The sequence below is a fragment of the Micropterus salmoides genome, unplaced genomic scaffold, assembly GCF_014851395.1.
Source record: "Micropterus salmoides isolate LMB-PRFRI ecotype aquatic unplaced genomic scaffold, ASM1485139v1 Ms_hic_scaffold_12, whole genome shotgun sequence".
NCBI classification, from domain to species: Eukaryota; Metazoa; Chordata; class Actinopteri; order Centrarchiformes; family Centrarchidae; genus Micropterus; species Micropterus salmoides.
Genome location: NW_024040263.1, coordinates 16807282 through 16830631, shown reverse-complemented (window position 1 = coordinate 16830631; position 23350 = coordinate 16807282). Strand labels below are relative to the sequence as shown.

Genomic DNA, 23350 nt, shown 5'->3' with positions numbered 1-23350 from the left:
AAAATACAGGCAGAAAGACAGACAGACATGTTTTAGAGTCTGGGATGGACAGATTCTCAGGTATTTATACCTGTAACCTGTATCACAGTAGGCCTAATCAAATAATCAGTTCAGGCTGTCATACATTGCCCCAGGAAAATGCACTTCTTTGTTAAAACAGCGGTAAATGAGGTAAAAGGTGTTTGAATTGTGCCGTTTAACCTGTTTTATGAAGTGAAATCGCCAGGGCTTTAACCAATCTCCAAGGGTGAAGGGGGTTCAGGGGCTTGCTCAAGGCCACCTTCAGCAGTGCCCAGGAGGTGAACTGGTACCTCTCCAGCTACCAGTCCACACCCCATATCTGTGGTCCGAGCTGGACTCGAACTGGCGACCCTCCAGTTTCCAGCCAAGGCCTCGAGCAAGCCCCTGAATCCTCAACCACGAAGGGGTACCGCACCAAGTGGCAGCCCCCTCGCTCTGACATCTCTCCAGGTGTTATACCTATAGGTCCTGTTTGTGCGTGCGTGCGTGCGTGCGTGCGTGCGTGCGTGTGCGTGCGTGCGTGCGTGTATGTATATGTATTTCAGACCTGTGTGTAAAATACAAAAAATTAACAACAGAGTGAAAACACTTAGTTTCCCCTTATGGGATTAATAAAGTATAACTTCTATCTTCTTCTTCTAATCAATTAGTCTATCCAAAGTCTACCCAAGGAGACTTTAAGTAGATGGAAGCTGGAGCAGGAACGGTGCACTCCCTTCTTTGGAGAGAAAAGCTGCTCCATTGTGCAGGCTCTTTTCTTAGTATCTGAGATACTATCTTGAGGCCACGAGATAGTATCTTTCCCAGCAGCAGCCTGGTTCTCCCGTCTCTCTCTTAAAGCACTCCTTGGGTGATAACTATTGATAGAATTTAGTTGATAAATCAAATAGTTATTATTCTATAATATTTTCACTGGAAGCATGTAGTGGCAAAATATTTAAATCCCTTCATAAACTGAAAAGAATACATTTCATCACACTAGGTGTCATAGACATATTTATTGATTGTAAACTTTTGGAAAGGCGGGGATGAGTAGATACATCTGACTGAACCTTGCAGCTGCATGGAAATTAACATCAGGGGCCACATTATTGCATCTTCTGCGATCATGAGAGATGACCGGGAATCACAAGAAGCGTCAAAGACTATCAAATTTCACTATGACTCAACACACAACTACCTATCCGCACCCCTATCAGCACTCCTGTCGATAAACTTTACTACATCCCTGGATTACTGGGAGCTGGAAAGAAATGTGGAGAAGTCGGCATCGTGACTCTTTTGCACAGTAAGTCTTAAAACACTGGAATGTGGTCGTGAATTTCTGAAGCATGCAAACACAAAATGTACAGAATGGCTGTAAAGTGTAGATTTTCAATATCCTAGCACACATACACCCACGCACGTGCTGATAAATAAAGTGACCAACGTGGGAAGACTTGAGAGAGAGCAGCAGACCCTTCAACATATTCACATCCACTATTCAAGCACTGGCCTGCTCAGAAGTACAAACATTTTTAAACAAGTGTGCGTCCAAGAGTTTGGCCTTGAAAGGCAAACCGTTACCTTTCACCTTGAATAATCAATGCTAATTAACGTTTGTGCGAGTTGTGATCTTTGCATTCAGTATTTTGAAAGAATTAGACACGTTGACCCTTTTCGACAAAGACAAGCAAATGTATGTCAGTCTGTCATATATATACACACACACACACACACACACACACACACACTTTACATATAGTTAAGTCTAATAAAAGCATCAGTGCTATTGTATAACTCACATATCACAAGCCATATTACAAGTGACAGCAAGCAACTAAAAAATAGCTTTATACACTCACTCATATGTTACTCACCACAGCCGAAAAGCTTACCCTCATTTTCAGTATAAATATAGATAATTTACTTTGCAAATACTTGCAGACAAACATATCAAGCAAATTAGCAATTTTGGTACAAAATTAAACATTTTTCTTTTTTATTCCCAACGAGAGAAATCCAGTTAAGTGGAATGAAAATGCCAAAACAAAAAAAAGGAACAATGTTTGCTGTTTGCTAAGGTAAGCTTTCACACATTTCCCCCCTGCAAAAACAAAATACCCAGTTTGGTACTCAAACTACAAAACCATGACAGATTTTCAAAACTATTTTCATTTGGGAAAGCCTAATGTTGTGACTGGTCAAAATAGCTCTATTTGGGTAAAGAGGGTCAGACCCAGGTGCCCGAGAATCACCGTGGTTTGAGCAGCACTCTGTACATGGCGAAGCCCAACACTGCAAACACTGTGGCCCCGACACTCGCTCTCAGCCAGAAGGTCGAGCTCTTCAGGTCAGCTTGGCTCACATGCCTGTTAAACGGAGAGAGAGCAGGCCCAAGAGAGATAAGGAAAGAGATAAGGAGACGACAAATAAAAAGAGAAAGAGAGTAAAAAGTAATGGCGATTTACTACATCATAAATTACTCATAACTTAGTCAGAGTTAGATACACATATACAGCCTCTTAGCGTTCTGTTTGAATTTGAGAACAATGTTAATGCATCACTTAAACCAAACTGATACAATAAACAACTATTGAACTAATATCTCTGAAACAAAAGTGAAGAATGGAAGCCTCAGTAGTGAGAGGTGTTGCTGAGGAGGATGATGTGAAAATAAGTAACATGAACATTAACAAAACACAGATGAATTGAACAGAACAGTGATGGTGCCTCAAAATATGGAGATGCTGAAGCAAAAGCCAGTCAAACAGACGAGGGACATGCAGGATTATAGTTATGACATGAGACGACAAGACCAGCAATTAAATATGACATCTTCGTTAGATGAGATGGCTGAGGCGCAGTCACATGACGGAGAAGACAACAATAAGGAAGCTGATACCGACCGAATGACAATTAGACTGAGATCAAAATAGAAAAATACATCCTACTACAGGAAGCTCACAAGCAATATCAAAGAAAGGAAAACTGAATACATCAGAATGGTTTCTTGGGGGAAAAAGAATAAACTTAAAAGGAATCTTACTATATGAAACAAGGGGGAAGGAGAAATGCAGCAGGAGAATATGGTGTGGGAAACAAGAGTGACTTAAATACAGACTTAGAAGTAATTACTAGTGTATTTTAACCTCTGGGAAATCGATCCCTAAAAATAAAACAATTTTTCAAAAAAAAAGCAAGCAAAAAAATGAGAAGAAATTAATGGGTCAAGCCTGGGCTGATGACGGTGACAAATCTATGAGGTAGTCAGAGGTAAAGACAGGGTTGAAAAAAGATTTTTAAAAAGGACCTTCTGAGTACGACTGCGTAGAGTTTGGCCCTGACCGTCTGCAGCAGCTCGGAGTTGAGGAAGTTCTGACACAAGCAGAAGGTGCACCGGTTACAAGTGCACATGCAGCGTAGCCGGGCGTGGCTGAGGAGAGGTACGGGGAAGACAAACAGGAAGAAAGGCAAGATGGAGTTCAAAGATGCCACCGCCATGAAATGAGTAGGTTGTGGCTCACCACCCGAGAGCCAGCATCCATGAACGACAATGAAAACAGATTTTGACGACAAGAGACCTTCCTCAAATGAGATCCCTCGAGGAGATGCAATGGGATTATCTAGTCATTTGAAAGAAGGAATCAAGTACACAAATGTCTAAAAGATTTTTTTGACTGGATTATTGCCAAGAGACAGTGTTCAGAATTACTCCTCAAATAATTTTCAAATTAACCAAATGCAGTATTTTCTTTGAATTCAGAGTGATTATAGCATATTCTAGATTCTAGATTAGAATAGTCGTTATATTGTGGATTAAATAATGGCTGGTCTGCTGTGTGTAATGATCTGCAGAGCTGCAATGTGTGTTGCACAATGCACAGCAAGCTAAATGACTAAATTACTTCTCAGCAGGGAAACCCATTTAACCACAATACAAAACACTGTGGCATCAGACTGAGTGCAACATGTCCAGAGGGCAGTGAAGTGCATTCATGTAGGCTGAAGTACATCATGTCTGACGCTGATACTGTCAGAGAAGAACATCTCCACAGGGAGCAGGTGTTAAAGGAAAGGGTCACTGAAGTTACACAGAGCACAGTTTGTATTTAAACTGCAAACATCAACAACAAAAAAAACATCCCGTCTATCCCACCCGTTTTAGACATATTCATTTCTGCAGTTGGGTCAAGATTGGCAGGAAATTCTCAAAGCGTACAGGAAATACAGCTTATAATGTTAAATACCAATAAAAAAACAGTCTATTTTACAGTCCGTGACTGAGCTACGTCATCACCTCAGACCATAAGTAGCTGAGGATTTACATGACTAGTTCAAACTTTCCACAGAACCAGGGGGATGTATAAAACAAAGTTCTCTGTTCTCTATCTCCTTGCACCAAAAGCTACATTGCCAATTATAAAACACAGACCTCTTTTGAAGGAAAAGACTAAATCACAAGATTTTAGCTGCAGTTACAAAACTGCATTTTCATAGAGCCATAAGTAGCTGAGGATTACAAGACTAGTTGGCTAGTGCAACTTTCCACAGACCTTAGTCCTTTATATGATCAATTTCAGCTCCAGATACACATTAATTGCATCAATTTTAATGACTTCTTAGTAACAAAGTTAAAATCAACTAACTGACTAGTGCAAGTTTAAGTAATGTAAATAAAGTGTCTCTATACTTACGGGTACATGGCCATAGTGGTAAGTTTGGTGTAGATGTCTCTGCTGGGTGCTCCTGCGGTGTTACAGGTGAAGGACTGTGGAGGCGGCATCTTGTGCCTCCTGCAGAACTCCAGGGGACTGCAGCCATACATTTGTTTGATCTCCGGCAGGTCCGACTTTGCTGCTATCATCATACATGGAGTCTTGCTGTCCATGAAGTATTGCTAAGATAATAAAGAGAAAGGGGGGACGAATAAAAGCGCAGTTAAAAATGTTTTCCAAATCCATGAGTGGGTGAACCTTTGTCTTTTGATTTAATGTGGGCAATGCACATGCAGTTTTACCTTGAAGACTTTGGCGCAGTATTCAAAGGAGTAAGGGTTGCTGACATCATAGACCAGGCAGACAATGTCACAGGATAGATCAGCATCAGACAGGTAGTCGAAGTCAGGGAACACTTCATGAAGCTGAGAGGAGAGGAGGTTCATTTAAAAAAAGCTAACTTTAGCCCCATGTTATAGCAGCCAAGTCTTACTGTGGCCAGCTCTAGAGGCCTGGTTTACTACGGACATCATTTCCTGTCAGTAATGGATAGTAGAAAGAACAGTAGGATATGTTTATGCAGCTACAAATTAAGTTTATTATACTGCACATAACCAGCAGTGTTTCAGGTATGTACTATAACAGCACATGCAAATCGTAATATGTTTGCAAGTAAGTAACACAATGCTAATGCTTTTGTCAAGCAAGTAGAAGTGCTTGCTTGACAAAAGCATTAGATGAGCATGGTAAGAAGATTATACAAACAGCCTGAGGTAAGCACAGCCAACCTCATGCTGGTCTCGCTTTGATGGTTCACAGTTGACCATCTCACACACAATGCATAGCGGTACATATAAATACAAATTATGTTTTTTTATAATATAATGTTAATATATTTAATATTTGTCCATTATTATACTTGTTGTTCATAGCGCTGGAAAAGCTGTGTAAAGACACAAGTCATAAATGCAAAGGGATTGCTAGTAATTCAGGTAATACTAGAGGTATCTTTGATACTCACAAGAAGGTATTTCTCCTGGCCGTAAACATAGGTTGTGCTGATGGCATAGTAGGATCTGTGTTCCTCTCTGATCAATTTTTGGCGCTGAGAGAAGAGATGAAACATTATGTGACTTGCAACTGACTGCAAGCAATGGTTACATGCAGCAATAGAAAAAATCTATGTCAGTCTGTAGTGATACGATCCCATATGTGCAAGAATAAGAAGTCTGTTGTGATAGTAACTGTAATCTTTGACTAAGTGGGGGGGGGAAACATGACATATCTGGCTTGGAATATTTCAGTGCAATGTTTTCTTTTTACAGCATCCCTGGGGAGAAAGTTACATCTGGGAAATCGTCAACCACCTGTGAGGGCAAAGTATGCATTAAAATGTGTCATATCTGGTGTTTATTTCCATTTACCATGAGGTTACTACCCAGAAAGGCTTGGAGGAAGCCGCTCTTGCCGCTGCCAATGTCTCCAAAGACATTACAGCGGAAGACGCTGCGCTGGGTCTGCTTCTTCTGCAGGTCAATCTTCTTATCTCTGGTCACTGCAGGGGGCAAACCACGCAGGGGCATCAGAAATCAGTTCAGTTTACACAACACATGCCTGCGGTTAGTCAGCAACAACATTCAGAATGAGCTGTTGCGTCACCACTGTTATGACAGTGTTGATTAACTGATGTGATTACTGACAGCACGACTGATGAGTAAAATAGCTCAAAGGCAATTTCCGTAACAAGACAATGAGCTTATGACACTCAATAATAGTCCAGCCTTTACCATTAGAATGTATGAATGTATATGAAAACTTGCCAAATGTCGTCATTACAAGCAAGACTGTGGCGTTGCCATCAACTTTTTTACGTAAATCTACAAGTCGTCATCTTGAATATAAATACAAAAATGGAAAAAGACACAATAATAAGTATTTACCTGTAATCCCTGCTGCTTGGGACTCTTGTTCAGCAATTATTGAGTAACCAAGGTAACCCAAATACTCCAGGCATCGCTGGACATCCAGATACGTTGTTAACCTTATTGGATGTAAGGCAAAACAGGCTAAATTAAATATAGAAACCAACTTGACTGACATAATGTGGGTTTTTTTTAAATCCACCCACCATGGGAAATACTTGTAAATAGGTGTTTTGTATCGGTGGCAATATGATACCGGAGTCTCAGTACTAAAAAGAAAACAATACTTTTTTCCCCAGATAGCTCACACTGAGGAATATAAAAAAAAAAAAAAAAAAAACCTTTTCTACTAAACCTTTTTTTCTATTCAATAAACTAATCCAAATACATCGGCGTTTAATTGTGTTGTTGCCTAAATAAAATACAGCATCTGTATGAGGAAAAATCTATTGAAAGGTTAAGTAAACAAGATTATGAATCTGACCAAGCATTCAAAGCCAGCTTTTGGTCCTCGACAGTAGTACACTACATTGGAAGGAGACTAATTATATGAACATGACATGGAGCTACCAGAAACCAGCATCAATGAAAGAGTAACATCTGCACAATGACACCACAACACAAGTTGATTTTAATATTTCAATCTATTTAAACAAGTTTGTGGTTTCGGAGAGGGAAGTTTATGAAAAGGATCAAAGATGGTACTTTAGATACTACTACTAGTGGGTGCCAAAGTCAGAAAAATTCCAATTCAGCACATAGTGGCTTTAATTCACTTTTAGCTTGATAATAATTTGACTTATTAATGGCCACTTACGTCCACTGGGAGAGATATCCCTGGTAGGTGATCCAGCCCTGGTCATTAGTGCAAACTGTGTTATTGACATCTGGACCCCAGGGCATGTAGGGAAAAACCTCAAACAGGTCCCCCAGCTCCTCTGGTGACAAGGCACAGTCACGGTCCTGATAAACACAAAGGTTGGTTACTGTTCAGGATGGTGAACTGAAGTAAAGGGATGGGGGGTAAACTGAGCCCTTGCTCAGTTGATTTCAAGAAAATAATTCCCTTAGTTTGCTGCCTTTCATTTCTACCTGAGAAAAACAAACATGACTGAAGCACACTTTTCACAGTTGGACACTAATCTCCATGACAGAAAGCAGATCATGGTGTAAGCTGCCACTATCACTCTTTGACTTTCATTTGAACCTCACAGCTAATTCTCTAATTCACGCCGCAGCAGGTGGTCAGTGTTGGCTGTGGAAGGGTATTTTGGTGTTGTGAGGTGCCGGGTACTGAGCAGCTTCCTATAAATGCCTCTCTAGGCCAGAAGCCAAAATAAATACAGAACCAGGTGCACAGGACTGTACCTTGTCATGTTTGTCAAAGACGCTCTGGAGGAAGAGGTAGGCATTGTGGTTGAGCTCTGTGGTGCAGTCTGGAGGAATTTTCAACCTAGAGAAGAGTGAAATATTGCAAAGTAAATGTTAAAGTCACTGAGCCTGGGAAGAATACAAGATCAGCATTACTACAAAGATGAAATAAGAGGATAAATATTACAGTTCACTTATAAAGTAATCCCCAGCAAACACTGTAGGTGAAAATGTGCATAATCCTCTATCTATTAATCCATTCCTGCTAATAACTATAGCACTGTGTCAAGTACGGAATCTAATATCTAATTCAAGGGCTTAACAACACCGACTGTTTGACTATAAGTGAAAGACAGATGTTTCTTGATTAAACTGAACCAAAAAGGGAACTTTATGTTGGAACGTTATGTTTAATAGGCAACCCAAAAAAGAGGAATAGTATCAATCATGTCCACACAGTGAGGGAAATAATTTGATGAACAAAAGAAGTGTTTTAATGTAATCATAATCCACTGCAGGTTTTAATAAGGCAGAGCTAAAGGCACGCAGGATGGAGTTGGTGGTTGGTGTCTAAAACAACAAGGCCAAGACTCACGGAGGGAAGAGGTAGTCCTGATTTAACTCCAGGTCGTCATCGTATCCAAACCTCCTCAGCACTGTCCATGTTGTTTCATGGCGACCTCGCTGGATGAACAAGGTGTGGAGGAACAGGAAACCTGGAAAAGAATATTACAGAAATGCCCAACAATACAGTCACAAAACATGCTGCACAATGTGTGTGTGTGTGTGTGTGTGTGTGTGTGCATAAACAAGAGGAGGAGGCTGGTCCATCCTACCTTTCAGAGTGAGTCCGTTGTCACACACTCCGTCACTCAAGTTCTTCCTCACCACATTTTTTACATCCTCCAACGCCTGAGGCTCTAGTGGGGTGTTGAAGCACGTCCGCTGTGAGCATTCACACAAAAACATCACTGTTGTCAAAACTAGCACAAAAAAAGAGGTCCTGTGCAAATTGTACTTCTTCTGAAACCCAATGGTCACATTGTGAGCTGTGACAATCATCAGATGAATTACCTGGAAGAAGTTGAGCTCATGATCATTGAGAATCCCATCATTGTCTAAGTCAGAAACTTTGAAGATTCGAGTCAGGGCTTTTATGCAAAGTGTCTTCATCTGGGAGTCAAAGAGAAAAATCAAAAGTGACATATTCATTTTCCAGACAGAATTGTGGATTGACGTGAAACTGCAACAAAGACACTGAAAAACAGAATTGCATAACTCAAATTTAAATTCATAGAGATTTCAAATACAAAAAAAAAAGCTGCACTGGATCACAAAAACAGTGGGACAAAATTCACACTGTGTGTTTCTGCTCTTACATCTTTTTTCTCTGGACAGTAGAGCGGACCTGTGGGGTGCAGAACAGCCTTTTGAGCATAGTAGAACAGCTCTGAGATGTTCTTCAGGTTCTTCGCTGAACACTACAAAACAACAAAATAAAAGGAAGAAGGCTGTTTGCTTATACATATATATATATACCGTTTTTCCAATACTGCACATTGCCTTGTAGCATAAAGAGACCTTAACACCTTTGTAACCCTGTGAAAATACAGTGCGGCTCTACATGACTGCGATGTGGCAAACCGTGTCCTAGGAAAGCAGGGCCACCCCTGTTTACCTACCTGTCTGTGTGTGTCTATGTGTGTTAAGTCAGGACCAGACAGGGTATTAACACACAGGATCTGTCTGAACGACGTGCCTGGTATAATTAACCAGTCTGAAAAAAAGAAAGGTGCTGCCCTGTTAGTAGATAGTAATCAGTGTTAGAGTAAAGAGTAACACAACAGACAGTGACATTAGCACTAGAGCAGAGTTTTGCTTTTGTTTGTGCCGATTTCACTCAAACATCAGGAGCGCGCTCATCTTGCTCAGACATGTGTCCTGTATGGCAGTCCTCCTGTTGTGGGTTTGAGTTAAGCTCATGGCCGGTGTCAAGTATGAAGTCCTCTTATGCTGTCGTTCCTAATTTCGCTCATAACTGTATGCCAGTTAAAGAAACAACATCAATATAACACAATAACAATGTCAGGCCTCGTCATTGTAAACCTTGTATGTAGTGAACATCATGTCATGGAAAGCAAAAAAAAGGGCAGCAACAGAAATACCCTTGACAGAATGGTCAGTTAGGTTAATGTTTACAAGTTAACAATCAATCTTCCAGAGTTTGGCAGTTCACCAAGTTAAAAATCACCTTACTGTAAACTGACAAATTGACATACTATAAGGGGGAAACACACATGTTCAGTTTAGTTAATAGTGAGGATCATAAACATTAACGTGTACGAGCAGAGGCTGTAAAGGGCTTTACAGATGTCACTGTAAATGACAAGATAGGGAGAGAAAATATTCTTAGTTTGGGTCATTTCTTTTCTGCAGATATTCTGTTTCTACACTGTCATCTTGTAAAAACCATTCAACTCTATTTTGACCTAAAAACAATACTGTTCCTCTTGGCTCCTACAAGTTGGCAGTTATTGTTGAACTGCTGTCCCGTTTCTTCCCCTTCTTTATGTTCTGTTTAATTCATGGACTACAGAAGACGTTTGTGTTTATGTCCCTCTTGTCCTCATGCACTGGGCAACATGTCTGTGTCTGTCGTCTAAATCAATAGCATTGCTACCGTGTTACTTGAAAATGGTATTATTAGTATTTTTCAGGCAAATCAACAAAAAAACAAAAAACAAAAAAAGGTTAAATGATGATGTTTTGTTCCCCTCTCACCTCAACACAAGTCTCTATCTCACTGTACTGGTTCATGATGGGCAGTATGGTCTCCATGCTGCTGTGTTCCACCAGGTCCGACTTGTTGCCCACCAGGATCAGAGGAACCCTGAATACACAACAACACACACGCAAAAGAGTACTTGTCTTTTATGTACTGTTGTATTTTTTCCTCCCAGAAAAGCTGTGACTCATTTCGCAGTGAAAATCTCCAACAACACCAAAGGGAGAACAAGGCCGAATCTGCTCTTCCACCGCTGCTCCCTGCTTACAGAGAAGCATTTGACAGACATTGTCCACCCTTTATTGCCAAATCATTTCCAATTAAAGTATCTAGCACTAGCTCCATAAGTTGCTAAAATTATATGCTGACTTGCATGTTGATGATGTCACCATGCAATGTTTTGCACAAAGCTTGGAGCGGTTAAGGAGAGATCACCTTAGATTACACCGTATTTAAAAAAAAAAAAAAAAAAAGAAAAAGAAAAGGGTAGATAGATACATTTTTGGCCAAATAATCACAATCTCACTACAGGAACATCATATATTTGAATGAAAAGAGTGAAAAAATACTTTAAAATACAAAGGGAGAAGATCACCCAAACTATTTACATATGTAGAACCTGTAGGAACATCTTAATCCAGAGATCCGGAAAGAAAGAGTGAGAGAGAAGCCGCCTGCCCTACATGCCACACACTGACTACATGCACACAGCGCAGGAGGAGAGGGAGAGAGAGACCTGCAGCACGCACAGGATCAAATAATAATATAATATATTCCTCGCCTTTTCCCTGATGGACTGAACACAGAGGCAACACAGTGTATACCCTGTGACTATGGGTCATCACTTCAAACACTAGTAGAGGGATTCCATGGCTGGCCTCTTGCAACAGACAATTGTCTTTTGCACACTTTCCACTGGGTTGATCGTGCATTAAGAGCTGGCGGTGCTGTGACAAATGGTGCCCTCTCTTCACCCTATTATTTCACTGCCCAAAATTGAGTAATTCGAGTTCACACCTGCTGTCCTTGTCTGTGTTCTCCGTAATGAGGGGGATCCAGTGGCTGGTCACCTATGGAAAACAAAAGGTAGAAAAGATAAAAACATAAAAGATCATCACTATTTTGAAAGACAACTTCAAATTAAAGTGACACGCAGTCACACTGATAGTCTCACAAGTTATACTGCTTTACAAACATATTATGGAAATGCTAGCAACAGAGCTATCTCACCTTTTCTATAGATGTCTTGTTGTTGACAGAGTAGACAATGCAAATCACATTTGCCTATGAGAGACGCAAACACAGACCATTAGGCTTATACCTTGACTCAGCACTTATCTCCATGTTAACAGAAAAGCGCAACACACTGACTGACCTTGGCAATCTCCTGAAACAACTGCTCATCTGTCTGTTCTGCCTCTGAAGGAGAAAGAAAATGTGCTACCGTTAAAACCAGCAGAGTGCTCTTCTTTCTGATTTGGAGACACAATTTTGTATATTTACAATTTCACAAAAAAAGATTACCAAAATTGAATACAGTTAAATAACCAAAAAACATTTGTCAGCCACTGCAGAGTCAAAGAAAGAAACAGTCACAGGCTTAAAGTACCTGAATAGTCCACAATGTGCGTAGGAACTCTCTCTGGTGTGACATCTGCAGGTATGGTGATTTCCTCAGCTCGGTAGGGAACCTAGGGTGAACATAACTTGGCTATCACTTACATGGACATGTTTGCAATTGATTAGAGGTCTTCAATACTACAGTCAAATCTGACATAATTATTTATCCATACCACATTTGGGAACTCCTCGCTGACCAGGGACATGATGAGAGAGGTCTTCCCCACTTTGGCTGCCGAGGGACGATGAAACAAGAGGAGGGAGAGTTCAGTACAAATGAGAAAGACTGTTCCGGAGATCCTCTCATACACCCATTACAATTTCTATTAATATTTTAGCTGTAAGGACATCATTTATTAATCTAACATGACAGTAATTGTCATTGAGTGTAACATGCCATTGAGGCATGTGACTGGGAGACAGACTTCACATTATGGACATTAATACAAACCACAAGGCAGGTTTCAGTGATGATGGGTGCAATCTTTCATCCTAGCACCGTTTAAAAACCACCGGACTTCCCCGCGACTTCCTGCCAGAGACCCTCTTAAATTACAAACGTCATTCCTAAATGCTCTGTTAATAACCTGAAAGCAATCTAATTTCTAAAACAGCTGAGCCTCGCGCTGAGAAGTAACCACAGAGTGAAGGTGGTTTGATTCTGGAAAATAAAATCCCCCATCTGTGTGGAGTTCACACATCCCTAAATTCCACGATATTCCATGAATTCAATGATGATCTGTAGTGATATCAGTGCTCTCTTCAGGAAAGCAATATCTTATCTGTCTTTCTGTTGGTTAGGACCTAAACATATATTTTTCATCTTTTTCAAGAGTGTCCCGGCCAAGATATGCAGCAAAAACAATAGGTTACAGACAGACAAATTAAAACACAATAACACACACCAGAAGTTAAGCGAAAGGGATGAAAGGACTGAAATGAACACCATCATCATGACACTGGTCTGGTTGTCAGCATCTCATGCCTAGCTGGTAGCATCAGTGCAGTCAATTACTGCTGACCAACACAGTGTGAATGACAGCTTTACTTACGCTCTCCCACTAATAATATCCTCACGTCCTTGCGCATCTTCTCCGGCGTCGACGAGCTCGGTAAAGTGGTATGTGTGAAACATTTACGCTCCTGTCTGGATGAAGGATACAGCCAGCCAGCTCTCCTCGGCCTGGCTTGCGTGCTAACGGCTACGTTCGCATTTCAGCTCCGGTTTACGCTGGTTCAGAAGAGACGGTACACCGATAGATATCTGTACTATCCTCTAGATATCCGGGATACTAACAAGGTGTTTTGCTATATTCTAGCTGCCTGTCACAGTCAGGTCAGTCAGTCCTGTCGCTGATGTGTCCAGCCAGCTAATCTACACATTAACTTCACACTGCTTACCGCCACGCCCCTCCGATTCAGCTGACTGAGGCGAGCAAAGATCGTATATTGCTAACAGAAGCATTTGACGTCTTTTGAAACTAATAAATACAATCACAAATTGTAACTTAAGGTACAGACCCAAGATCCTAATATTAACTTAGACTTAAGACTCTAATTATGATGATGGTTAGCTTGATATTTCTGGTACTGGTAGAATGGCTCGGAGTGAGGCGCTTGTGTTTTTCCCCAGCTCGACAGCGCCTGTTAAAGACCGTGGATGTGGTCAAACCCCGAGCCCTACGGTGGAGACCCAAGACGCAAGTAAAGCAACAACGCTACAGGTTCTGCAGCGTCTGTTTAATGCACACACATTTACAGAAATGCACCATGTAAGCACAATATATAACAAAGGTCTACAAAGTAGCCCTTAAGCTTCTACTAGACAGGGCCTCAAGACTAAGTATCATGCAGGTGTTGCTTTAAGGCTCTATCTTTCGATTTATAGTAAATAATATTAAAAGCAGGAATCAATTGTGTATTCAGTTTATTAAAATTATGAAGAGCTTTCAGTGTTAGGCTACAACTTTTCTGACAGCTACAATGAAACAGCATAAGAAAGATGAGTTAAACAGAAACTACAAAAAAAAAGCACAATTATACATCAACTAGCCTATAGTCCTTATTTTTAATAAATACAATATTTGGTTCCAGTTTATTCATAACGCATTGCATTGTGGCAACATCAATGGCAACTTTAACAGATATTGCTTCTGAAATGCATCAATCTTACGAAGGAGCAGCTGTACTTAGTAAAAGAGAGAGTTTGTCTCCATTTTTTAAATCCCCACTGACAAATTCAGGAGCATCTTTTGAAAGTAAGGCTTTCAGTCTCTTATGTCCAAGAAGGATTGTTATTGCATCCTGAACTCCTTCAAACCAGCAGGTGGAAATCTTCCAGTTATTTTCCCCTTCTCAAGTTGGCTTCATCTATACCAAAGAAAGAGAGAGGAGTGTGTGTGCACAAATTAAGTCATGTTTATGGCATCTGATACACACACACAAAGGATACAAGCTAAAGTGTAACAACAGTATCTTACTAGTGTAGTCCTCTGGGGTCATAGGTTGAGAGATGACCTTTCTGAAGGCCTCTAGCCACTCCCTCTGCTCCTGCTCATGCTCACACATGAACACGTACGGCCTGTCTGGAGTCTGCAGCGTGATGCTGAAGTGCCAGCGGCCTCCCCTTGTGCTCCGGCCGCTGCTCTCTGAAACAGAGTAGCTATGGCTCTCTGTGCCAATGAAGACAGAACCCAGCTCCATAGCATCCTAACAGTCAAAACAAATAGCAGAGAGATGCGTTTACAGAAGAGCACAAGTGTAGTTAACTGCAAACACTCTGTATTGTTTCAAATCAGGCTAACATCTGCATTTGATTAAAATCTGGAAATGCTGTCCACTTCCAAAAAAGGCAGTTTGTTTGAATGCATAATCACTGTATTTTTTTTTAGAGCATATTAGAATTATTGTTCATTATTATTAATATACATATATAGGTACTATTTTGGATTTATTTATTTATTTACACAGTCACTTTTCACACGCACTGTAGACACTGTGGTATTATCTGTTAATTACCAGTGGAGTTTTAAAATATAGAAGCTTTCTGTTTATTGAGCACAGTATGAACCACCTCTTCTTGAATGGCTCCCGTTGCTGAAAACACACATACATGAACACACACACACAGACAAAGGGGCATAGAGGGAGAGAAAGAAAGACAAAGAAAAGAAGGAATCAAATTAATCTGTCTTATATAACAACGATAAATAAATCCAATAGATTTCTTTGATAAATTCAGACAGCTGACAGACCGTTGGGCCAGTTTTCTCCATGTACCCCTCCTTCAAGGAATGTCTTGTTATCTGAGGTATTAACTGTGCAAAGAAACACAGGTAACACTGTTAACTGAGCAAACGTTGCAGTTTAACACTTTAACTTTCACAATCTATCGAAGCTAACTGTTTTGAAAATTTGTCTTACGTCATTATCTCGAAGAGTGGGATGTTTCTTCTGGAGGTACGCCAAGCGCGTTGCCCGAATAGCATTGAACAAGGATACAATTTCCTATAAGGCATCAGATATAGGAGAGCATTTGAGGAAGACTAAAAAAAACACACTGCATCCATGCAAGTGTACTGTCTTGACAGTTTCATACATTTTAGGGGAAAAAACAGAGAGCTTCTTGTTGTTATTTCTTCATAGTCTTGACCATGACACACATATCTTTGTGTATGTTAAATAAAATTCATATGTGTGGAGATTAGCTGATGTGACTTATTACATTTTAAGGTTGTCCTTGTTCTAGCTTATAACATATTTGGATATATCAGTGGTATGCTAATGGATTTATTTGATGTTTATCACCCTGTTAGTCTATATATACACCCACACCCATACACATTTTGGCATGGCAAGTTTGACCTGGTGTGAGATTTAACGTTAAGACACTCTGTACATGCACTGATGCGTTGTCCACGCGACAGGTTTTGTCTGCTTACATTTGCAAAGTTAAGACATTTATCTGTTTAAAGTGAAAATAGAATAGCACTTGAGCTCACCTGTCCGTTCTCATGATAAACAAACAGATTTCTCATACGTCCGTCGTGCAGAAAGGAGATCTGCAGACCGTGCGCATGGCAGATCTTCTCTGGCTGGAAAACTGCATTCAGGTCCTTCATGGAGATTATGGCTTTGGGGAGCTTGGACTTGGTTTTAAAGAGAGGATTGAGGAAGGATTAGAAACAAAAAGGTGTTGGACTGTAACCTGTGTATGCTCATAAAACATTGTAAACTAAATGATGATATGGCAAACGAATGACCCACATCCTCTTTGAGAAAGTATCTCAGGGTGAAGTCTTTCCGGGAAAGCAGGAAGATCCTCTTAAAAAACTGCTTTTTGTGTTTGCCCTTTTTCCACAGTGTTGACTCAAACTGGTCTGGGTTAGACACATAAATAAATAAAAGAGAGGGAAAGCAACAGACAAAACAAATGCAGAACTCTGAATCTTGTGCTGATGGGAATAATATTTCTATGTCAGAATAACTGCAGGATAATTACCTGAGCTATAAAATTGCTGAAGATAGTTGTTTTCTCCTGTGAATTCTCTTCTTTCATACTTTGCACGGATCCATTGATCTTTAAGAACACTAAAAGCAACGCAAAACACAGAATTACCACGTCCTTATGGATGAAACACAAGTTTTTAAGTAAATGCATGAGTCTAATGCATACTGTCTGTTGTAGTAGCTCCACCTTGTTTGTTTACCACAATGTACCTCTCCACTCCTATTCACTAAAAACGCTATTAGTTGAGTCTTCACTTTTCACTTCCTCTTCCTCACTAATGAAGTGAATGGATGGTGAATGTGTTGACGGTTACTCACACGCAGTCTTTTTGTTGAGGTTGGTAAACGAAGCCAGGGACACACTTCTCATAAATGGCTTTGGCTGCTGAATTTCCCCTTTCCCGCATGAACTGCAACCACAAGTTTAACAAAAAACATAAGTTGAGACAAGACAATATTCATTCACTTCATTTTGTGTCTGTAGATCCCCGTCTTGCAGAGCAGGACTACTCCATTTGCAAGACAACTGACTTAATAAAACCAAGTCATCCAAGACTCATGAGACGGATCCCAGAATAGAGTATTAACACAGTGGTAAGATTAGGTTTCAAGACTCAAAATTGAAAGGTTTTATCTGTCACATGCTTATAGAATATGCAGCAAAGTGACATATCTAGAGGCAATGCTACAAAGTAATAAAGAAAAGTGTGAAATAAAGAAAAACACATAGAATGAGGGGAATGAATTAGCAAAGGAAAAAAGAAATATAAAGAATAAAAATTCAAAGGTAAACATTTATCAATATGTATATACCTATTAATATTGTCCCAGTGTGAAGTGGATGGTGCACATTTTTAATATATAAAAATGTACATTGAATAAACGATCAATACATGTTATTAGTCAGCCATTTAAAATGACTACAAACAAGATATCTATACCTCTACAAGTGAATCTTCCCAGAGATCCAAGCGTATGGATTTCACTTTGCTGACAGCAGGCAAGTTACGATGAAGCCCCGAACAGTTCAGGCACACAAAGATACCAAGAGTGTAGGATGCCCAGTCAGGCTCTGTGAGCAAAACACATAGCACAATGTTTACACTGTTAGAAGGAACTAAATAGGCCTACTCATTAAACTCTAGTTGTGGGAGGAGCAAATACAGACCACAGTACAATAAAAGTGACAATAACAGTTTAGGGTAATGTGCACTACAAATCTGATGTTACATTGAACAGAAAGTTTAATTTAAGCATTTAATTTCTTTCTCTCACACAGACACTCACACTCTAAAGCTGATGATACACAGGGCAACTTTTTGAGCAATGTTGCTGGGCAATCTTGCTGGAGGCAAGTCCGACTATGTTTTGAACGGATAGCGGCGGTGCGGGGCGAGTGGTGGAGTGGTGGCGGAAGGGGATTACGGTAGTAATCTTTACTCATTACCACTGACGGCAACGTTGCCCAACACGAGTGCTCTAAAAGTTGCTCCGCGTATCATCAGCTTAACAACTGCTGGTCAGCGACGGCAACAGTGTCGGGGGGGGGGGCTATGCGAGGAACAATGAGGTCATTCTGCAGAATATACAGCAGCCACCACTTACCCTAATGAAAGTTTCTTTTAAAACGTGACTTGGCTGTAAAATATTACTTTGGAGGTAGTTATGTTAACAAACAACGTCACATATCCTGATGGCGCAGTTTTCCATTCTTTACACATATAAATAAAGAAAACGTGTTCATTCACAACAATGTTGATATCATTTAAAAATAATCCTATTGTGGTCATAAAGCTTTGTCAGTGTACTCACCGGGAGCTCCACAGTCAGCGCATACGTTGTTACCTGGCTGTTGCACTAAATCGAACAGGATTTTGTTATTTCTATCCAGACTGGCCATAGGTGAAGGCAGTTTGCTTCTGTCAGACTGACAGCTAAGTACCAACAAAAGAGCTACTAGGTATTAACTCCATATTGTTTTTGCGCATTAACTGATGTAGAGCTAGTCTGCTCTGTAGCAGGTGAAAAACACAAATCCTTCTCACTGGCCAGTGGCCCAGCATTTCCTCTTACCAGCACAGCATCATGAAGTTTATTGTTCTGCACACAAACGCAGAGGTCCAGAAATAACAGAGAAAGGAAGTGGAACAGACGTCACCATGTAACAGGGTGACTGACTTACAATGTCATACTGATAGACTTGTATGTAGCTCATAGAAAACTGTGTTTGGCTGGTGTGGGGGAGATGTTAGAGGCACACTGTTGTACATTTAGGCTTATTTTGCAATTCATTAAATGCAGGCTAGACATAACAAAATACTTATCTTTATTAATTGGAGACTTTGTAAATAAATACACTGAAACATTAAATGCCAACCTGTAACAATTTTCTAGCTCATCCTAAACCTAACTGTACTTGACTGACTCTCCTGTTGCGTTTTTTGTTTTCTTTAGTTTTTGCACTTGTTAGGGCAGGACAATTTTTACATTTATCTTTTTTAATAGTAGCTATACAGATTTGGATGCCCTTGTTTAATTCCCAGTAGAGCTCTATTCAACTTTAACCTGAGCAGAGGTCTAATCACATTCTTCACAAACTATTAGTTATTTCATGAGGTCTGGTTTATCAGCACTAATTAAAACATTTTTATCCTACTATTTTATTGATAATATAAATTTAGAATAATTAACTTGTTATCAATAAGTATAAGCCCATGTCATGTGTAATAGTGTAACTGACCAGATGAGTCTACACTGTGACTGTGTTTTGGATGAAGAAATGGCCCCTCTCAGTGTTGCATTACTGTGTAAGCAGCATTTTCATATTTCATCTGGTGGAAGTTTGAAATTTGAACTACAAATAGTCTACTACTTTATGTGGTTGCATAGTTTAATCTATTTCAATTCAACCCATTTTATAAACTATAAATCACATTTTATGGATGTCAGATCTTAATCAGAGAAATAAGTAAAGCTGCTAAATATAGTTAGAGTAGAAGTATTAGGTGTCATAAAATACTAAAGTACTTATGTTCAGTTCTTGAGTAAATAGGCTATAGTTTAGTTACAGCCCACCACTGGTAGTGGTGCTGTTAAATTGTATTGCACAGTACTAAGATAGGTTTATTATACTCAGTTGAATCTACCCTCACTCACTAATATAATGCGGTATGTAAACATAAAAAAAATTTTAAAAAAATCAACCCCTCAACCCCAGATAAATTGTATTGCTGTATCTAAGAAGATTAGTCCTTTCTCAGTGACTCTACACACCGCCATACAGCAAGTGGCGGTGTCGGCCCCGCAATCCGCCAGGAAACACGAAGAACAACTCCGGAACCAATGGAAGTGGTCTGCGGTGCCACGCCGGGTGTCGAAAGCCGTCGGACAACAACCGAAAGAGCAAGAAAAAGTGGTTCAACCTGGATGATGTTGTAGCTAAAACGAACTATTACTTATTTAAATTAACGAGGATGTGGTTCGCCAGGCGATTTCTGTCCTCGGTCGCTCAGAAAAGTAGGTTTTAGTAGTGACATTTGTCTCTTACCTGCTGTTTGCATTCATTTGAATTAGCTAGTTGTATGTATGTTCAGCTAGTTTTAACTGCTAACTAACTTCAGCGTTTACAGTTTGTTAGTATCCCCAGTTGACATTTTTTTGTGAATTAATGCACTATTTAAGCCCGACATCTAACGTTATTTGTTAAGTCCACAATAACTTACACCAGGACTCTCTTACTCATTTGTGTTGAGATCATACAGGTCGCATTCTTTCAGATTGTCACCAGTCAGCTCCCTCTCGTATTTCCCCTGCAGGACTGTACGCAGGACAGTTCGGCCTGTTCCGTCGCCCTCAGCACGGCTCCCTCCCTGAGCTGGAGCTGCGGTACCTGCAGTGCACATGTTGCTGGCGGAGCCGGGTTCCCGTGGCAGGCTTTGAGACCCTGGACGCCACCCTCTCCTCCTCTTCTCAGCCCTGCAAAGAGGACAGCAGACCGCTGGATGCGTGCTACACCTCCGAGCAACGAGACGTCATCCTCCAGCTGCTCAACACCGCCACTCCGTCGGTGCTGGCCGGCGTCAAGCTCCTGAGAGGCCGCAAGTCGCTCAACATTGTGGAGTACAGGACTAAAAACGGACCCTTTAAAACTCTGGAGAGTGTGGTGAATGTGCCGCTGCTGAAACACAAAAGTGCGGTCACAGTCTTCAACTCCATCCTCAACCCGGTGAAGAAAGAGAGGAAAGTGAGGATTCAGCTGGCCAAGTTTATCAGGCCAGAGGTTGACCGGTCCTGGTTGGAGGTGCGGTTCTGATCCTGTGCATGTCTATTGGTCAACACTCACTTGCCCTTGTCATTATTTGATATAAAAGCTTATTGTAAAGTAGGGCTGGACGATATGCAAAAAGAAAATCACATTGCAATAACTTTGATCATCCCTTACATCTGAAGAATATGATTTGTAGGAGGGGGTGTCTCTGCAGCACCAGGGTGCTTCATTTATATTTGACTTTATTTTTTTAAATCAAAAATTTGATATTGTAAAGCCAGAGTTATAAACATAACTTAACCAGGGTGGCTGAGGAAAGACTTGTCTTTTTTTTCTTGGGGATGTGAGCTCAAGTCTCTGTGTTGACAAGCATCCGCCTTAGACTGTGGGGTTGGGTCAGTTAAAGATGCTTAAAGGGGTCCTCATACAATTTACAAATGATGCAGCAGAGGAAGAGATATTCTGACCTATAGTCCCTAGTATGGGTTAAGTTGCAAAAATGCTGCATCCTACATTTCTCACAGTAACAATCATCCCTGTCAAACACCCCGTTTGTAACACAGAATTTGTGTACATGTTGTCCCCTAGCTCAGTAAAGTCACTTGAGTTAACTTTCCTGACAAAACTCTCCACAAACAGAAGATATTCCAAACTGACTTTGACACGTGACATAAGCGGAGTGTAGGGCAAGACGGCCCCCACTCCTGTTGGCTAGTTCGCCCTGACCTTTGACTTCCCTGTGATAGATCCCGTGTTCTTATCTCATTTCAATTGTAAAACAAAATGTTAACATGTAAAATGAGAAAGCAGGATAATTCACTATGACCACCTGTCATGATTCTGTATTTCTTCACTCAGGAAGCAAGTTCCATTGTGTCACTAGTATGTGGGACTAATAAGATCGCCTGGACTCATGTGAACCGTGGGATGACGGTACTTGATTGGCAACAGCTGGAATGCCCAAATTTCTTGAGGGGAACATACATGGCTTCGGCTTACTTGAATGACGTAAGACTACCATCCAGAGTCCATGTTATTACATAACACACTGACTAATCTCATGACTTTTTGTAGGTGAAGCTGTCATCTTTGTGTTTTAACTTGTTAGTAACATTTGGTTGGAACTTGCAGTACAGAATGTAAACCCGTATACAGCCACACAATATGTAGTTTTTCTTTTCTGCCATTAGGTCACCGCAGTTGTGGCACTCCTCCCGCCAGCAGACTTCTACATAATAGAGAAATCCTCCATCTCAGTCCAGAATACGGCCCTGTTCCCCATCATGGCCCACATGAGGACTGTGGAGGCCATGCTGTTTGCCCTGCTTGAGCCACCAAACTCAACACCAGAGTCCAACATTCCTCCCAGGTGGGAAAAGGGGATTTCATAATAAAAAAACATCTTTTTTTTGTGGCAACCGTGTTGAAGTCGGCTCATGAAATGACTTGTCACAATTTCCTTTCTTCATTTGCAGAGTTTTGAACATGATGCGTACTGCTGTTGGACGTCACTTTGGACTCATGGTAGGCGAGTCACGGACCAGCGGGGCACAGACGGTGCGACAGCTGATGACTGAGTCGGTGACACAGAAGCTTCCCAGGATAAACTTCCCCCCAGAGCTGCTGGTGAAGCACAGGAATTCTTTCCAAATGGGCAGCAGAAGAGGAGGGGAGGAGCTCTGTGACGCCCTGCTTCAGGCTGTGGCTTTTTACGAGCTGCTCAGTGAATCTTCCAGTTAGCCACCACATGGACCGATCTCATGGACCGATCTCATGGACCGATCTCATGGACCGATCTCATGGACCGATCTCATGCCCCGGCTACGCTCTACATAAAGCATACTTCCCGAGATAACACTTAGGACAGTGACCATATGAACAGATTTGGTAGTGGTTGATGGTAATGGTTAAAATATTAAATTTTCTTACTGTTACAAAAAAAACTTGGATACTGTTTTTTGGGAAACGTGAGTGTTGCTACGGTGTTATTACCGCTGTCGAACTTGTTCGATTTGGACACTAGCATAAAGTAATAGCTGTCTGCCATCTTCCTGCTGTTTGAGGATTTTCACTCCTGTTGGTTTGTGTTTGATACATATTCTTTAAAACCTTTCAAAGACTAATAATTAAAAAAAAAAAAAAAACTGTACTGATCTCA

The 23350-nt window shown here is 40.7% G+C and overlaps 3 protein-coding genes across 5 annotated transcripts; 1 reads left to right on the top strand and 2 right to left on the bottom strand.

Moving 5' to 3' along the window:
* Nucleotides 1–1004: 1004 nt before the first annotated feature.
* Nucleotides 1005–13839, bottom strand: rhot1b (ras homolog family member T1). Of its 2 annotated transcripts, XM_038713745.1 has the most exons (20): nucleotides 13469–13839; nucleotides 12590–12648; nucleotides 12406–12487; nucleotides 12172–12215; nucleotides 12027–12080; nucleotides 11814–11866; nucleotides 10793–10901; nucleotides 9391–9492; nucleotides 9086–9184; nucleotides 8848–8956; nucleotides 8607–8727; nucleotides 8009–8093; nucleotides 7458–7603; nucleotides 6659–6759; nucleotides 6143–6273; nucleotides 5740–5823; nucleotides 5021–5143; nucleotides 4698–4900; nucleotides 3314–3436; nucleotides 1005–2372 (listed from the first exon to the last, which is right to left on the bottom strand). In XM_038713745.1, exons 1-20 carry the CDS (start codon nucleotides 13503–13505, stop codon nucleotides 2255–2257), a joined length of 1983 nt encoding a protein of 660 aa, XP_038569673.1. In that variant the 5' UTR covers nucleotides 13506–13839; the 3' UTR covers nucleotides 1005–2254. The 2 variants fall into 2 exon arrangements, with proteins under 2 accessions (XP_038569673.1, XP_038569674.1); XM_038713746.1 differs by lacking the exon at nucleotides 3314–3436 and having other exon boundaries at nucleotides 2235–2372; nucleotides 13469–13834.
* A 487-nt stretch (nucleotides 13840–14326) lies between these two features.
* On the bottom strand, nucleotides 14327–20793 carry LOC119899240 (arf-GAP with dual PH domain-containing protein 2-like). 2 transcript variants are annotated; one of them, XM_038713748.1, is made up of 11 exons: nucleotides 20664–20793; nucleotides 17867–17997; nucleotides 17244–17335; nucleotides 16918–17006; nucleotides 16683–16795; nucleotides 16418–16564; nucleotides 15840–15923; nucleotides 15671–15733; nucleotides 15435–15512; nucleotides 14897–15125; nucleotides 14327–14786 (listed from the first exon to the last, which is right to left on the bottom strand). In XM_038713748.1, exons 1-11 carry the CDS (start codon nucleotides 20680–20682, stop codon nucleotides 14758–14760), a joined length of 1074 nt encoding a protein of 357 aa, XP_038569676.1. In that variant the 5' UTR covers nucleotides 20683–20793; the 3' UTR covers nucleotides 14327–14757. The 2 variants fall into 2 exon arrangements, with proteins under 2 accessions (XP_038569676.1, XP_038569675.1); XM_038713747.1 differs by lacking the exon at nucleotides 20664–20793 and adding an exon at nucleotides 18738–19031.
* On the top strand, nucleotides 20282–23336 carry tefm (transcription elongation factor, mitochondrial). The gene is made up of 5 exons (XM_038713749.1): nucleotides 20282–20441; nucleotides 20741–21225; nucleotides 22051–22200; nucleotides 22383–22561; nucleotides 22668–23336. The coding sequence occupies exons 1-5, from the start codon at nucleotides 20399–20401 to the stop codon at nucleotides 22930–22932; spliced, it is 1122 nt and encodes a 373-aa protein (XP_038569677.1). The 5' UTR covers nucleotides 20282–20398; the 3' UTR covers nucleotides 22933–23336.
* Nucleotides 23337–23350: the final 14 nt, after the last annotated feature.